The sequence below is a fragment of the Octopus sinensis genome, unplaced genomic scaffold (assembly GCF_006345805.1).
Source record: "Octopus sinensis unplaced genomic scaffold, ASM634580v1 Contig10970, whole genome shotgun sequence".
In the NCBI taxonomy this organism is placed as follows: domain Eukaryota; kingdom Metazoa; phylum Mollusca; class Cephalopoda; order Octopoda; family Octopodidae; genus Octopus; species Octopus sinensis.
In genome coordinates this window covers 318,166-335,808 of record NW_021832232.1, presented here as the reverse complement: position 1 = coordinate 335,808, position 17,643 = coordinate 318,166, and the positions used below count along the sequence as shown (strand labels likewise).

The 17,643-nt window shown below is 34.0% G+C and overlaps 1 protein-coding gene across 1 annotated transcript; it reads left to right on the top strand.

Moving 5' to 3' along the window:
- Window positions 1-1,569: 1,569 nt before the first annotated feature.
- Window positions 1,570-3,842, top strand: LOC115228797 (coiled-coil domain-containing protein 40-like). Its single transcript, XM_029799284.1, has 3 exons — window positions 1,570-1,890; window positions 1,947-2,166; window positions 3,622-3,842. Exons 1-3 carry the CDS (start codon window positions 1,570-1,572, stop codon window positions 3,840-3,842), a joined length of 762 nt encoding a protein of 253 aa, XP_029655144.1.
- Window positions 3,843-17,643: the final 13,801 nt, after the last annotated feature.

Sequence of the window (17,643 nt, the reverse complement as noted above, 5' to 3'; positions counted from 1 at the left end):
AGGTATTCGCCAATATATAAAATTTCTGCAAAATTACTTATATTCACGTGCCTTAGGCCGGGAGTTTTTACTCTGTCGACTTCGTTGACAATCATATTTGTTATGTTTTCGGGAATTATGATTTTACCCGACTCGAGATAATTCCGAGTTCGACGTAGAGCATATCGGCCACCGATTAAATAGCTCATTTGATTCAGATTACAAACACACCACAAACAAAAGCCTGAATTAAAGTTTATTGTTTTTTTATTTAACCTAAGAATCACCAACAGTTAATTAGAGTAATTAATTAGAGTAACAATCCTCAAGATCTTTCTCTGCTTTTCCCGATGTTGGACTCTGGACCCAATGCAAGTGCGGGACGAGCGGGGAACAGTTTTCGAGAGGAATTGAATCGGGGTGATGTGCTTCTAGTTGCTAATTGACATATGATGGTCTTTTGTCAGTTGGTCTTGTTGAATGGCTAAGAAGCCCTTTCCATCTTTCTTAATTAGGTGCTAGCCGCGGCTCGGCATAGTGTAGTCTCAATTTTAACTTTTATTTGTGATATTTAGTCCGTAAACATTTAAGATATTTATTGATCAAAGGACCTTAGTAAGCCAGTTAATTGTGATCCTCGATTCACTTCGAAAGCGACGGAAATCCTTCTGAAGGGTTCGATCCTGTCCACAGTGATCGGTCTGAGACGACGATGTCCCGGGGTCAGAGTTCTAGAAAATCTTTTTTGGTAGGCACTACTAAAAACACAAATATTTTTATCCGCTAGCTTTCATTTGCTACATTTTTAAAACTCAATTCAAATAGAAAATCAGTTATTTTTTATTTAAGAAATTATTATAGAATAACTTATCGTATCCATTGAACTTCGGATACTGGCCCAAAACCATGAAAGCTAGAAATCGTTGGTAAAGAAGGTCGTTTCGTGTGTGGCACGTGTAGGAATATAACTCTTTTATGACCCTAAGGAATGTGCTATACAAATCCATACAAAAAAGAAGTATTTCGTTAACTACCCAACATTTGTTTTCCATCGTGTTTTCGTTGTTAAAATGTCGTTAACAGAAAGTCTTAATTTTGAAAGCATAAAACTCTAGGAACTATACAATAATTAAAAACCATAAAAACAAGTACTAGTGAAAATTAAACATACTAAACAATCTTAAATGTACAAAGAAATCGAACAAGACAAAAAATAGAAAAATACCAAGACAAAAAATTGTTTTTAAATTTCTTAGCTGATCGATCGTAACCATATGGAGCAACTAGTGAAAATAATTCTGATTTTGATGATGTGAGCAAAGCAGCCCCATATTTGCATTTTAAGCGATATATAAACATTAACCTATCAAATATAAATTAAAGACTAGAGACTCAAACTACAGACCCAAATAATAAAATTAATTATTGAAAATATAATTAATCAAAAATTGCGCTAATTTAATTTTTCATTGAGAATGCGACAAAAAATAATTGATTTAAACAAAAAAATATGTATGAAATCAATGTATATACCTGTAAGGTAAATGTATATAATTTTGTTGCCAAGCATCGATTATTAAAAAAGCTTCAATGAGCCAAGAAAATTTATCAGATATCTCGTTTGAAGAAAGGAATCAGAATGAAGGTCTTGTTGCAGAAAATTCGGTTATAAATAACTCTGAAATTAAATCATCAAACGAAAATGACGGTTGTACTGAAGATATGTCACCGAGTGAGATTATTGAAGAAACCGTTACTGAGATGGAAAGAAATTCAAATGGCGAAATGCAATCAGTTGACGAAATTACAATTCTGGACCCTAACCATCCTTTAATGATTCGTTTCCAGAAACAACTGTTCGAACATCTGACCAAACAGCGAGAAAAATACGAATTAGAATCGGCAACATTGGTTAATATATGATTACTTGAATCGAACTAATTAAATCAGTTAATTACTCCTCATAGAAAGACCAATTGAATAAGTCTAAAGACAAAAGAGAAGAAATTGGAGTGCGTTTATATGAACGACAACAAGAATTGGCATCTCTGCAAGCACAGCTGGAAGACCTTATGGAACAGTTGTCCGAAAAATCTCTCACGAATGAAAGAACATTGTACGAAATTGAAGAGCATCGCAAGATAGCAAATAAACTCAGAGATACCAGCACTGAGGAATCAAAGGAGGGTGAGGGACACTTTATATTAGTATAGTCGCCAAACTTGTGAAGGAAGCAGACATTTTGAATCTAAAACTGTTCTATGTGCAGAGAGCCTACGAATCTCAAAACGCTGACACATCTGTAATTCAGAGAACAGTCGACAAGACCCGAAAAGAAGTAGATCAGTATCAAAGCGATAAACAAACCCAAGTTTGAGAGTTTTTTTGATCAAAGGATTTTTTTCTAAATCGTATGAGCGAGGAGGCTGCTAGAATCGAAAAGGAATTAGATAGCCTAAACGTCAAATTGATAGCTCAAAAAAACGAAAAAGAAGCGCTTCAGGACATTTTGCGCGACGCAAGTATAGAAATTCAAGTTGTTTTCATTTCGAGAATTTTTTCAGAAAAAACAAGAAGAAAGAGACAAAATTGTCAAACAGTGGAATCTGGCGTTGACAGGACTGAAAAATAGAAATGAAATGTACTCTGAATTGTTAGATTCGATAAAGTTTTTATTTGTAATCTAATTTAGTAATGTAAAACAAAATATCTTGACGTGCCAAGGAGAAATTCAACATTGTAACAAATCGATTGACGCTAAGCAATTTACAAACGAGAAACTGACTCAAGTTCTTAATAGAATTCAAGTCGCGATTGCCAACACTAAAAAGCAAATTTCCCTCGAACAAAACAGATATGACTGTCTCCAAGTGGAATACACAACCTATTCAAACATGTTACAAGAAACAGAAAATGGACTGAACAAATTCGAACATGTAAAACAACATTCATATTGACACTTTAGGCCTATCAAAGAGACAAAAAAAATCTTGCGTCTCTTTTAGCCGAAACGGAAAAACAATGTGGAATTAAACTAAGACTTGAAAATGAAATAAAAAGCAAAGTTCAAGAACGCATGTCTGCCACAAAAGCTGCAAAATACAGCAAAAAAACCTCTTTAAAATTAAACGACCAAATAAGGGAACTGGTCAGAAATGTTAAATGATTTTAGGAATCCCAAGTTGAAAAAATTGACAATAAAATAGCAGAAAGAAATCTTGAAAAATTTGACACGGACGCGGCTCTTTTAGTCAACACTAAAAAATTGGAAGAACTCGAGAAAGCAATTGATTCTAGAAACGCAGACATTAATCTCAGCGAAACGCAAGTAAACCGCAGGATAAGGATTATCGAAAGAAAGCAGCAGTCGATTCAACTACTCAACAAAAATCTAGAAGCTTTAATAGAACAATCTGGGGTATATTGAACCCAATAATATCAAAGGGACTCGAACTTAGTCCAATCGAACGTCAAATCCACCATTACAAAATAGACATCAAAACTAAAGAAGAGGAGATTAAGTCAATGCAAAACGACTGGCTTAGAAACCAGCGCCAACTTGTCAATTTTAGTGAAATCGTCGAAAAAGAAAATAATGAAATTGACTATCTCCAGAAACAACTTATTGTTCTCTCTAAAAAGAAAATCCGAGTGGAGAGTTAGATTTGTCAATTCAAAATATAGGAAACATTGAAAGTGAACTGAAAGAAATATTTTTGGTGGAGCAGGATGTGATTCACATGCAAGCTAACATAGAAAAACTAAATGCGATTGTGTGTAGTAAGAAAGCAAAAGAAGAGGAACTATTTAATGACACAATCCTTCAGGAAAAAGATTTTATCAAAAAATTAAAGGTAGTTTAGTCATTCTGTTAAATGCAGGAGTCTCAAAGTGAGGCTATCCAAATGGAAACTAAATTATCGTCAATAAACACCGCTAAAGAACAAATTTTCCAAAATTTAGTGGAATCCGAGTTCATTTGTGTTTTTTTCATAAGAGTAGAAAAGAAATATTGTTGTGGGAGAAGAAAAATAAACTGACAAAAGAAAGCAAGGAGACCGTCAAAGAAGATGTCGACCACGGAGAAATCAAAGCCATGAAATGCGAGATTCATCGAATGGAAGTCGGCCTAGCCAAGTTGAAGAGGGAACAGGAACTTCTTATCCAAGAAACTGAGAAAGCTGTTTCAAGGTTGAATAAAAAATTAAACATTTTTAGGAGAGAAACTATATGTTTAAAGGGAGAAATTGCATTTCGAGACAAATTAAGTGCCAAAGCAACAGTGAACAGAATTAATGAACTAAAAAGAAACATAAAGGACGTGAAACAAGTAGAATTTGTTCTTATATGGATAGGAGTTGAAAAATATTGAGAACGACGAAATTCAACTCGATGAGAACATTGAGAGAATTAGAGGCAAACTTGACAGAAAAGAATTGGATAATATAATCGAATCCAGCAAAATAGCGTCCAATGAATGCAACGAACTATTAAAAGAAAAATCTTATGTTTTTTCAAAATTTGTTTTATTAGATAAGATAAGTCATGCTCTGATTCGTCTACAACAGCGCGGAAAGCATTTTGAAAGTATTTTGTCAGGAACATATAAAAGAAGCAATAAAACCGAAGATGATTTAGACCAAGAATACAACCAAGAGGTATGTTTTATATAATTCACGTCAGCTTGAGCGGCGGGATAAGTTAATTTCACTGTCCGACTCCTTAATGAAGGAATATCCTCATCTGAGTGGAGAGTTAAAGGTTATCAACAAATTGGTTCAGATAATGTGAGGATATACTAAACATTATTAATCTAATAAATAAAACTTTGTTTTATTCAATGTAAATTTTCACAAAAACGCATTATAGAAAAATACAAATCAAAATACGGAATTCTCTTGGAAATTTTGAAGACTGACCAATTAGTAATAGATGATAGAAATGAAGAGCAAAGTGTTAGATCCTATGACGTAGTCTGCATTCCGAATTGTTAAAAAAATCTATTCGAGAAAGTAAAACTTTCCTTTTCATATCAGCCGACTGAGTTGACAAGCATAAATGGGGCTTTGCATTTAGGTCCTTGCATACCGATGCATGCTATAGTTTGAAAAAATTTGGTAAGATATAGCTCTTCGGGTAAAAGCAGGGGGGAATGTACATATGGATAGGAGCCAGAGAGTGAAATCTTCACTTTGTTGCATCAAGCAAAATCCCGATTATTTCAGAAATTTCAACGGCTCCGATAAGATACCTTACTTCCAAGAAGATTCCTATATATTTCAAATTGTTTTTAATTATTGTGAGCAGATCACCGCCTTTTTTGCCTTAAAAATATTTACCTGCGCTATCCATTGTTTCTGATGTTTAATAATCTTAAATTAATTTCTATACGAGAAAAGCCCTAACTTTGACCCTAACAGAAACTTAGGTTTTAATCTAAATGCAAAACCAAACCCTAAACATACTTCAACCCTAAATCCTAACATCAATCTGAACCTAAATCATAACACAAACTCTCATTTTAACTCTGATTCTAACCCTAGCTGTAGATCTAAGTCATACAACAACCCTAGTTCAAACTCTAATATGATCACGACTTTAACACCAATCTTTTTGTCGGTAGTCAGCACAACTCCATTTGCGAACGGAATTGAAATGACAGTCGTCTACTCTAAGAAACAAAATCAAAAAATGAGTTTTCGAAAAGTATTTTCACTGGCTGTTTTATATAAAATTTCGAGTAAACAGCAATTTTAACAAATATTGTTTCCCAAAACCGATATAAATTCATAGCAGGATTTTTTCTATGTGAATATCTAGTTCTGGTAACTATTCTCTACTAATGCCTATTATCATGGTATCTGTTTTTCTTTCCGGTCTCCATCTATTTAAAATTCCCCAATTACAAATTTTTAACATGTCATTGATCATTAAAGACAACAATTCCATTCATGAAATCATTTCATTATTTATTTATGACGAATTGTGTCAACTTAAACAGATTCGATGTCTCCAATTTAAATTTGGCAATGATTATCTTAAAAGGTATCCAAAATTTTAGCAAAAGAAAATAGCTGATTTTTTTGGTTTAAAATGGTTTTAACTCTTAAAATATTTCTTGTTTTCTGTTTTTTAAATACATAATAGAAAAGTCTAGGGCTTTAGAGTCAAATGGTTTCCACTCTAGAGCCAGTCGGGCTTTTCCGGACCGACGACAAGCGTCCGACGGGATGACGACCTTTCATTTCAGGGAAGGCAAGTCCCTGGTTTTGGATACCTCCTGCGTCGACATTTTTTTGGCGACGATGCTAGCATGTGTACATTTATGTGAACACATTTTTCCACAATAGTCCGTCGCCACCTGTCCATAAGATTAAACCAAAAATAGTGGGCCAGTTCATCCGTGCTGATTAGGCAATTGATTATATTTTCCAGGGTTTTGGAGTCGGGTACACTTATTTTTTGCGAGAATTGGAACACGTCAAAAGAAGCAGAGACCTTCACGTTTTTTCAAAGTTTTGACTCTTGTAAAAGCGAATCTTCCAAATCTTTGAGTAGTTTTTTATTTCATAAAATCATACGGAAGATTGCTTTGTTTCCTGAATAAGTTTCACGAATTTTCTTCAAATCCCGTTACTTGAACTCGACTAAAAACTGACAAGTTTCTTCGGTAGAACGCCACCAAACTTAAAAAGTGACCGGGGCGGTGATCAGGCTTAGTTTCTTCAAAACACCTGACCCGTACTAGGTAAGTTTGGAGTTGAAATACAAAAAAGAGTTGGATCCAGGATTTTCTTTTTGATTACGTAGTCAATTATTGGGTTAATAAATTCATCGACGTCTTTAAACAATAACCAGATTTGATCGCCAATTTGAGATTTTTTAAAAGTCATGGTTGTTGAATGAGCAGATCTGCCGATGACATATCAGTCGAGGAAATTAATAATCTAGTTCACAATTTCAAAAAAAGTAATATAGCTATTTTAGACTATTTGAATTATGTAAGAAATGAATTTGGAGAAAATTTGTTAGAGAAAATGTACGAAACAATGAAATTAAATAACTATAATCTTTTGAAGGTATTTTAAGACCAAATTCAATCAGAAAAAAAATCTGAAACAAAAATAACCAATTATTCCAGTTCAATTAAAGCAGCCCTCTGGGGTAACCGGCCCTCTTACGACTTCTTTCATCAGAGAAGTCGGAGGAAAAGTTGCTAGGCGACGTGGGGAGCCTCGAGAAGTGTCATGGTTATTCCAACAAATTGGAATAGCTGTCGTTCGCGGCAATGCACACTCCATCATGCGTGCAACCGCAAGTGCCTTTTAATCATTGACTAACTTATTTCAATAATTAGTTTGAATAGGTAAAAAAAAAAAAAATTAAAGCAGTGTCGACCAAGTTGCACAAGTTGAAACATTCCGTAAACATTATAAGCAGTTTTCATTGCGATTATGGTTCGAGAACTATCGCGTCTGAAAAAATATAGTAGAGTTTAATGATTTTGTCAATTTATTTAAAATCTACCACAAAAAACAGAATAATATGATAAATTGTAACTTGTGATTTATTTTCAAGTTTTTAAAGTCCAGGAATGTCTCCAATTTACTATAGCTTTGTCAGATTTTTGCAAATATAATTATCTTATATTAAAAAAAGGATATTGAGCTTAATAGAAGTCGAACCTTTATTGGAAGTAGGTATTTGTTTGCCTTCTTGTTAGTGAGATTTAGCATAGCCTTTTTTCCAGTATTATTGAATCACATTCGTCATTACAGTTATGAATATTACATTTTGTATAAACAAACTGTAAAAAATAATTAATCTATTTGTATGTATAAATTTACACTTAATAAATTGTTATTTATTTTGAATTTTTTAGTAATGGATGACCAAAGTGGTTATAAAAAATATGCATGCCACCGATTCGCTGAAGAACTAAAAACTTGTATCGAAAAATCAGATTGTATGAGAAAACATGGCAAGACCATTGAATATTGCTTCAACCACCTAAAAGGTCAAGATATACCCGAACACTGTCGAAATATTTTGAGAAGCTATTACCTATGTCGGCACGCTTCGATAGATACACGAAAACGATTCAGAGGACGATTTGAAGATTAATATTAAAAAATCTGATTTAATATTAAAATCTATTTTTTACCAAAAATTTTAAAATCACATTTTACAAAGTGACTTCCAACTAGAAGTTCTTCTGTTAAATTGGTCACTGAAATTTTAAAATTAAATTAAGTTTTAAATAAAATTATTAAATAAATTATATTTAGTAAATTAAAAATAATCCACGTGAATGCCCAATCCACGTAGGCCAGAGAATACCGGCCCTCCAGAACAAGTAAAATCCTGCATTTTTATAACAAAAAATAGTACTACAATGACCAAGAAGCTCGAAAATATACTGAAAAGTATATGTCTAATTTCAACCCCTATAGCACGAGAATAATTCAAATCCAAAGAGAAATGTCTCTACGAGCAATCGAGCTTTTAGAACTGCCAGAAGAATACAGAGGACTAGTCCTCGACATTGGGCAATCCCAAAACTAATATTTAACAGTTGTGGCTCAGGTCTCAGTGGGGAATGCCTGGAGGAAGTAGGACACGATTGGATAGGAGTAGATATAAGTCCAAACATGCTAAGTTAACCCCAATCCCAACCCTTAGATGTGGCCAAAAATAGACAAGTTGAAGGAGACCTTGTTCTAGCAGACATGGGGACAGGGGTACCCTTCCGTGGGGCATGCTTTGATGGATGTATCAGGCAATATGAATGATTAATCACCATTGTAGTGTCTCTGCTCTACAGTGGTTGTGTTATGTGGAGTATAGGGCACAAAATGCTATCAAAAGACTCTACAGTCTATTCTCTACTGTATATGATTCACTCCAGCCTGGAGCACGTGCTGTGTTTCAATTGTATCCTGAGTCGGATGACCAAGTTGGTGGTTTGTCAAAACATGTTTAGAGGTCGTTGATTACACGGCAAGCTCTGAGGGCTGGGTTTAATGGTGGATTTGTCGTAGATTTTCCAGAAAGTAAGAAAGCAAGAAAGTTTGATTTTTATGGTTATTTTAGGGAATATCTCGTTTTGTGTTGTGGTGGGGTGTTTAATCCGGGAGTGTTGAATAAAGAATGTGGGGATGCTGAGAATTATGCCTTGTTTGAGTCTAGAAAGTGTAAATCGACTCAAAAAGTAGACAAGTTAACTCACAGGCAACGACTTCTTAAACGAAAAGAACGTTTGAGGCGACGTGGAATGTTTGGTTGTTATTTATACTCCAGTCAAGTGCGGAATGACACCAAATACTCGGGAAGAAAACGACATAAAATCAAGTGGTAGTTCTCGAATTAAGTATTATTACTTATTCTTTTATATACTTTAAATTGAGTTTTGTTAGTTTGGAGTTAATAGTATGTTTGTCTATATGGGGCAGTCCCCGTCAATTTTTGGCAACTCGCCGCTTAGATTTTAGAAACTGTGCTGTTTTGAAATAACAAATGCAGAATTAAAATTTAAAATTTTTGACCACCTAAGCAGTATTTGTTTGCTCTGGTTATGTTTTGGCACGGATTGGTTTGGTCTGTGATAATTTGATTTGATCAAATTAAAAAATGTTTAATTATGTCCCGAGTTATTTTAAAGTATATTTTTTTGAAGCTTTTTCCATTTTTGATTTAAATGACTGGGCGTCTAAGGAACGGTAAAATAAATTGGAATAATCTCGGCAAAGGGATTCTTGTATTTCTTTTATGTTTTCTTCAATCTTTGTCCTCATTTCTCGTTTTATGTTTTCCCGTTCCTAGCGACAATGAAATAAATGTCTTACCAGTTTCAACTCCTTAGCGATCTCATTCTCCTGATTGTGACTCTGAATGGTCTCTTTCTTCAACTTTTCGATTCTATCTTGATACATCCTTTCCATATTAGTCAGTCTCGATTGCTTTTTATTGGAGACTTGTTTTAGTTTATTTTTCTTATGCTCAATAATATCCCGAACTGCCTCCTTCTGAATATGCAAACAGTCGTTAAAGTTTTGAAAAAATATCTATTTTTATATTTCTAAAAATTACAGCTTCCTCTTGACGCTGGGCGCTCAACATTCGACTTCTATTACTCACAGACATATCGTTGTAGTAACGATAGGCTCTTGCATGTTCTGTTCTTTTGTCCAGAATTGCTGAGCGTATTTTGTATTCTTTTTTCTGCTCTGCTTTCAATGCTTTCTAAGAAATGTGTAAATACTCATTCATACCATTTTCATTAGATGGTCGGTGTCTTTCCTTATATATTCCATTAAAAGTTCCTGTCTTGTCAAAATGTCGTCAATCTATATTTTTGTTTCCATTTCATTACTTTTTTCTTTGAAATAGCTTTTGAATTTTCTGCTTCTCTCAAAGCTCGCTTTAATCTGGCTGACTGCGAGGAAAATCTCTTCCACAAAACATGCATCATTTCTGACGTCAAGTCTATATGAGGAAAATTATCGAGCAGCACATTAAAAAGGTTCAAATCATCCACGATTGGTTCTTTTATATTTTTGGTTATAAACCTGTTTTTTTGGTAGATTTCCTTGTTTGGGGATTTTTTGAAATTTGTTTTGAGGCCAGTTGTGAAATTGATTTTTTTTCTTTGGATTGGTTTGGAATTATAACGGGTTTTTCGTCGAATTTTACGTACGGGATGTCTTCTTTTAAAAACCTTTCTCCATTTTTAAAAAGATCCTCAGAACTATGATCACTCCACTGTCTATATATAATACATAACTAAATAGAAATGACCGATTTCTAATATTATTAGGGTTATCAATATCTATGGTTTCCGATTTTGTGTCATCGGTTTCCTTTAAATTCGTTTCCAGTGAATTTGTGCTTAATCGAGGAGGTCCCAGACTTTCAGCTATTGTTATGTCACTGCTTTTGCCCGACTGCGATGAATCGTCATACACATTCCTATTCAAATATTATTTATTGATAGAATCAATAATGATTTAATATATTTTCATTACCAATTATTCTTTTCAGGTGATATTTCAATATCTCTTATATTTTTAATTGGCGGTATGAATTTGGTATGTACAATAGACGAAGTAATACATTCATAAAATGTGCTTAATATTTCCACAAGATTTCCAATGTCTTCAAGTGAACCATCGACAATTTTTTCGGCGGATACATGATTAAGGGGCATAAAAAGTATTTCTTCACTCAGAGTATTTAAAACAGCTTGACAATCTTCAATCTGGCTTTCCTTACAACCAAACTTTTTAGGATCATTTTCTAAGTAATTAAATTATAGGAATATACTTTTTACTGTACGGCCATATATATTTTCGAATATTTGTACTAACAGTTGGGAATTTAATTCGGAAATCTGGTAAATTTCGGGTAAACTAATAATTCGGAGTAGCTCATTTGAAGCAAAAAGTAGTTCATCTGTTTTTACAAAATGATAAAAACCTTCACATATTGGACGTTTTAACACAAGAGGCATGAAAGCTCTTTTTGAAGTTATGGAAACAATTTCAATTTATCGTTTTTTAATTCTAGAGATTAGAAAATATATATTTTGAATATAAAATAATCTTTAGAAACATTTTCTAAGTCATCAGTTGTTTTTTGTTTCTTAAAGGGAGGCTGTAGATACTCTATAACGACTCAAGTTCACCGTCAATTGTGTTCTCTAAGGCAAGGAAGTGGTTCTTCCGACATTGAATGTCATTAGCACGAGTTCTCCGGGGCGTGTATTTAAAATTGTGCAATAGAGACGTCATTAGTTTAACTAAAAAAGAGTGTTTGATTAAGTGAATACAAACTGTTTAAGCGATGCGGCAATCGCAACTGAGCTATAAATCAATATAAACAACATGAAATAATTTTACGACAAAAAAGAAATTATTAAAAACGCGTCACTTCAATAGATAATCTAAAATCTGTGGTATTGAAAAACTTACAAATATGGCATTCCATTACGATTAATTCACAAGACTAAGACGAAGATTGTACGTATTGTCTTTATCTGGAATTATTAAGATTATTCAAGATATATGAACATTTTAAGAAAGCATTAAAAAGATCTCAGAAAGCATCCTAGGAAAACATGGCTTTGATAAAATTTTGTTTAAATAGGTTGAGATAGTTTGAAAACTAATTAGCCTCTTTGAATCTTAAGAAACGTCGTTCGTCAGGAAGAAAAGAGATCCAATTTTTTGCCTACAAAACAGTTGGGTGAGACGTAATGAAGAAGATTAGGATTAGACTAAGGTGCTAAAAAATATCCACAATAAAGTATAAGATTGAATTTATATAATATATTGAACATTTAAATGTGTTTTAAATGATTATTTTAATATGAAATGTGTATTTCGCATTTTGTTGATTAAAATATACTCAAATTTTACCGAGAATAGTCAAAATTACTCAAATGATATTCCGGATATCCGTATATGGACATTCCCAATAAATAACTTGTGCCTTTTTTTGAATCTCTCGTCTATAGTAGTGACCTGGAACTTTAATGGAGACGCAGACAAAAATTAGCTAATAACCAGTCACACATCCGATTGATAATGAAATTTGTCACTTGAGCAATAATCAGAATAAAACATTGTGCTCTTATTCCCAGAAGTTGGTAAATCGTGTAGAAATAAATTCAATAAGGAAGGGAATAAATGGGAGACTTTGAGAAACTCCATTGGAGAGCAGTGTTGATTCTCTGACTTTTCAACGACGAAAAATTAAGAAATTTTCTCGCATAGCATAATGTATATATATGGATCTTCTTAAGGAAACATTAAGTAAACAACATTAAAGGAAACTTATGAAATTATGGAAAAAAAATTCAAATTTAGTTTTGTCTTTAATTAGATACAGTTTAAAACTTTTTGCTATTATGAAAACTTAAATTTTGTTAATTTGTACAAATGATTATTTCTTCTAAATAAAATTTCTAGAAGAAAAACCATCACACTTTTAGCAATAATCCAAATGAAATATCTAAAGTTAAAATATCTAAAAAAATCTCATTATTGCGTTTTAAAATTGATTAATTATAATTTTAAGCATGACGCTTTGCAATCTGCGCAAATTCGATATTTATACAATATTTAAACTAAAAAGCATCCAGTACGCCGAAAAACATTTAATTACGCAAGGTTGAAAATAGTTTTTTACAATAAATGATTTAAATATTCTTAATGAATATTAATTTAAATATACATTACTAAAACTAATAAATATAGGAAATAATTTAATTTTATAAACTTTTTTGTGGCGAATTTGTCTATTGACGATTATTCGAAAATAAATGAAATATTATTGTTTTATCCTGATTTTAATCAAATTTATGATAATATCCGAACCTGATTTCAACGAAGCTGACGAGTATGCGTTTAACATCGAAAGTAATATCGACGACGCACGACAAATTCTCAAAGATCACTGCTTTACCCTCAAAAATCAAGTATTCCCCACTAAAAATATACATTTTATTTAGATTGGAAGTTTAGAACATTATTATTTGGCCACCTCCATAAACCCAGCCGAATGTGCTGTCCAACAAGAGCAGAGAGGAAGACTAATGAAGAGAGATTCCAGAATTTTATGGCATGAAAAACAAATCGGAAAAAAACGAAGTAAACGAGATTTTGAAATCCCAAGCAGTGCCGAGTCACTGTGGTATATGGTTTGTATTGCCTGACAGTAAATATCAGAACCAAGGGGGAGTTGACCAATACGACCTGCAGATCCGAACAGTCTGGGAACGAAACATAACCGGAAAAAACGTGGTGGTGGCCATTCTGGACGACGGAGTGGATAAAAAACACGACGATTTATTCCCAAACTACGTTTTCTATATTTAAAGTCATTTTATTAGGATTCAAAGGCAAGCTACGACTTTGTGGACGGCGATTCGGATCCTGAGCCATTTCCAATGATAACTTATAACAAGTCGGGCATTTTTGTAGTTATTTAGTCATGGGACACGCTGTGCTGGTGTTGTGGTGGGGACTGGGAAACATTGTGGAGTGGGAATTGCATTTGGTGGTAGAATTGGAGGTTATTTTCTGTGTATTTTTCAGGAATTCGAGTTTTGTCTTCTGTTGTGAAGGATTCAGTGGAGGCAGGTGGAATATCCTTCGCAAATGATTATATTTCGATATATTCCAGCAGTTGGGGACCCACGGATGACGGACAGACGTTGGACGGGCCTGGTCACCTCACAATGAAAGCATTCCATTCTGCCATTAAGAATGGACGAGACGGGAAAGGCTCCATATTTGTATGGGCATCAGGAAATGGGGGTCCTGCTGGGGATTCCTGTTCGTGTGACGGCTATGTCAACCAGATATTCACCATTGCCGTGGGAAGTGTTAACATCCACGGTAAAAAACCGTACTACCTCGAAATGTGCTCAGCTATTTTGGTTTCTACCTTTTCCGGGGACATGTATGAGGGAATTGTAATGAGAGTGTTTATTCTGCTAGTCTACTACTGATTTGGAGAATAAATGTACTGACAAATTTTCTGGCACTTCTGCATCCGCCCCCATGACTGCGGGGATTCTGGCTCTGGGGCTTCAAGTGAGGCCTGATTTGAGCTGGAGGGACGTGCAACACATTGCAATTAGGTCAACACTTACTGACTTAATTCTTGATGGAGAGTGGGTTGTCAATGCTGTTCGTCGAAAATGTCATTTTTGCAGTCATTTGAGTAGACAGTCACAAATATGGGTATGGGGAACTCAGTACTTCCCGATTTGTCCAACTGGCACTCAAATGGCCACGAATTGGGGACATGCATGAGTGCAGAGAGCATCTTCAATCCAATTCTGAGTTGCCTTTTAAAGTTATTTTAGTTTGAATGATACGCTAACACTCACAATACACACAGACGGGTGTGTGGGGAGTAAAAATCACGTTGTTTATTTGGAGAATGTGCAATTTGTGATGACAATGGAGAGTAGACGACGTGGATGTCTCCAAGTGGTGGTCAAATCCCCATCACAAACGGAGTCCATAATTCTGTTTCCGCGGAAAGCTGACGTTGGAACTAAATTTGAAGAATGGGCATTTTTGTCGGTTACATTCTGGGGAGAAAAATCAGCGGGGGACTGGCTGGTAACTGTGTCAAACACGTGTGGGGATTCATCCCACGTTGATTCCATATCGTTGGTTATGTACGGGACAGTGGAGAAACCCCCGTTCCTTCAAAGTATTATTTGTTTGATAATGTTTAGAGAACAAGGATGACGTATTTTTTTAATGTTGACTTGTTAGATTGATTGTCCACATTTTGTTCAAAGAAAAAGAGGACGGTCACGCTGTGTTTCCGAATGTCCTGCAGAGTTGTGCCAATTTTTCTCGGAATGTATTCCTTGTTCTAAACCCAGTGAAACGTAATTTATTATATATTAATTATTTACAAATCTAACATTAACATTTTATTTAGTTTTGATTATGACGTCTTTTTAAATATATTTAGAGTTAGAGAGTGCCCGTCTGAGGAGTACCCACTGGAAATGGCTTATTCATCAGAAAATAATTTGGTGTTGATCGTGTCGTTGTTTTCGGCTGTTTTTGTATCGGCATTGATATTTTTGATCAAATACGTTCGATTTTCTTTTAAGTAATAAACTTTTCATTTTATTTTTTATCGAAAAAGTCACTGCAGATTTGGATTCTGTTTTATTTTTAAACGAATTATTAAAAAATTATAAATTTTTTAAAATACGTAGAAAGTGTATAACTTTAATTTTGACTTCTTTTTTTTCGAGATGCTGACAGAAATTGGCAATTTTGTTGTTACTTTGATGATAAATCTCTTTTTATTCTTTGATTTACTTCAAGAGTCTTTTTCCAGGGTTTAACTCTATCCTTTCAAAAAGAATATTGCTTTCGAAAATTTTCTTTATATAATGTGATTGTATGTCTGCTTGTGTGTTCTTTCAATTATGTTAAGCGAGCGTGTATATTGTAGGAATGTTTAAGTTACAAGTCCATTTCATGCTAATACAATGGCTACTATTTTTACTCTTGCATTAAAAATTAATTTCAGATCTTTGGATAACAGGTAATATTTATTTAATTTTTTCAATTTACACTTGCTGTAAATTTTTAGATGTTATCCGAACTTTGATTTAAAATATAATTTCTTGAATAAACTAATTCATAAATTAGGTTTTCATATAAATCAATTTTTTTAATGAATTTCAAGAAACAAAATTAGCTGCTAGTTAGGTTAGTAGCTAAAAAATAGTCGAGAGCCTAAGGGTCAGCTCAACGACGACGAGTTGAGTATTGAATGAGAGTTTCCGCTGAGCAAAGCCACTAAGATTCGTTTAAAAAGCTAGTTCGTTTCCCTTCGGTCGTTTGTTTTTAACGAGATTCTCCTACCAATGTCGGCAAGGAGTTTAATCGCAACCTTTCCGACGATTTCGGAGGTTTCGAAAGCAAGGGAGGCAAACTTAAAAGCGTCAAAAATACACAGGTATTTCTTTCTCATAGAATTTTCAGCCTGAGCACTAGTGGAGTCCGGGTTCCTGACAGTCTTGAGTAACAAGTAGTCACCACAAGTGGAATCCCAAAAACAGGGACTTTCCATCGGGACGCTTACCGTCACAAGCAAATACAAACAATAAGACTAATTTTTTAATAGTTAAGAAATTGTCAAAAACTACGAATATAAATTCAATTTCTTCTTATTTTTTTTCCAGAACGTAACGTGAGATTACCTGACAAGGAATCCTCCTTAGATCGCTTAGGGTTTCTAAAATATTTCGACTAAAATTCCCAACTTATTGATTTCTTTCTTAGGAAGCGCACCTTTCCTTTTCTCTGCTCTATTTATCTTTAATGATTCATCTAAAAAAGTTTAATAGAAATTTAGATATACCATCAACCGACTTTTTTCGTGGACTTTCAATAACTTGACGTTTTATAGGTGAAAATTCTTTGATTAATTCATCTCCTAATACATCAAAATAATAACAAAATCGGTCAAACCTTCAGATTTTTTAGATTTCATCAAAAGTTGATACTTTTTGACATATAGAGCTCGAGTCCATTTATTGATTGGGCCACATTCAATGTGATTCTCTTTAAAATACAGTTCCATTTCACTGTCAGACACATCCTTAGAACTTTCAGTCCCGCCCTTGGGATATTCAGTCACTGGTTTCTCCTTTCTGGTGAGATTTCTCTTCATAAGAGATCTGACTCGACGACGTTTAGTTCTCCTAAAAATCTCTCTTAAAAGTAAATACTCAGATTCTGGCTCACACACAGACTCAACGACTTGTTTTACTTGAATAGCAGCATCCGCAATATTTTTATAATCCACGGACTCGTCGGAAATGATAATAAGTTGTTCAGGAATTACACCAACAAACGATTCATTATCACCAACGGGATGGTCCTTTTCAATATTACTCATCTCAGAAATAGAATCGTCCACAACATGTTCAATATTCTCTGATATGTCCTCATCTGAATCTTGTTTTTCAATATTACTCATCTCAGAAATAGAATCGTCCACAACATGTTCAATATTCTCTGATATGTCCTCATCTGAATCTTGTTTTTCAATATTACTCATCTCTTCACCAGAAGATTCACAAAACACAGGAGAGGCATCGCCAGTCGGAATAGT

Bases quoted from the DNA above. Each gene is read 5' to 3' on its own strand.
- LOC115228797 (XM_029799284.1), top strand. From the start codon at position 1,570: ATGAGCCAAGAAAATTTATCAGATATCTCGTTTGAAGAAAGGAATCAG. The intron at 1,891-1,946 runs GTTAATATATGA...TACTCCTCATAG, and splicing joins AATTAGAATCGGCAACATTG to AAAGACCAATTGAATAAGTC. The intron at 2,167-3,621 runs GTGAGGGACACT...CTCTCTAAAAAG, and splicing joins CACTGAGGAATCAAAGGAGG to AAAATCCGAGTGGAGAGTTA.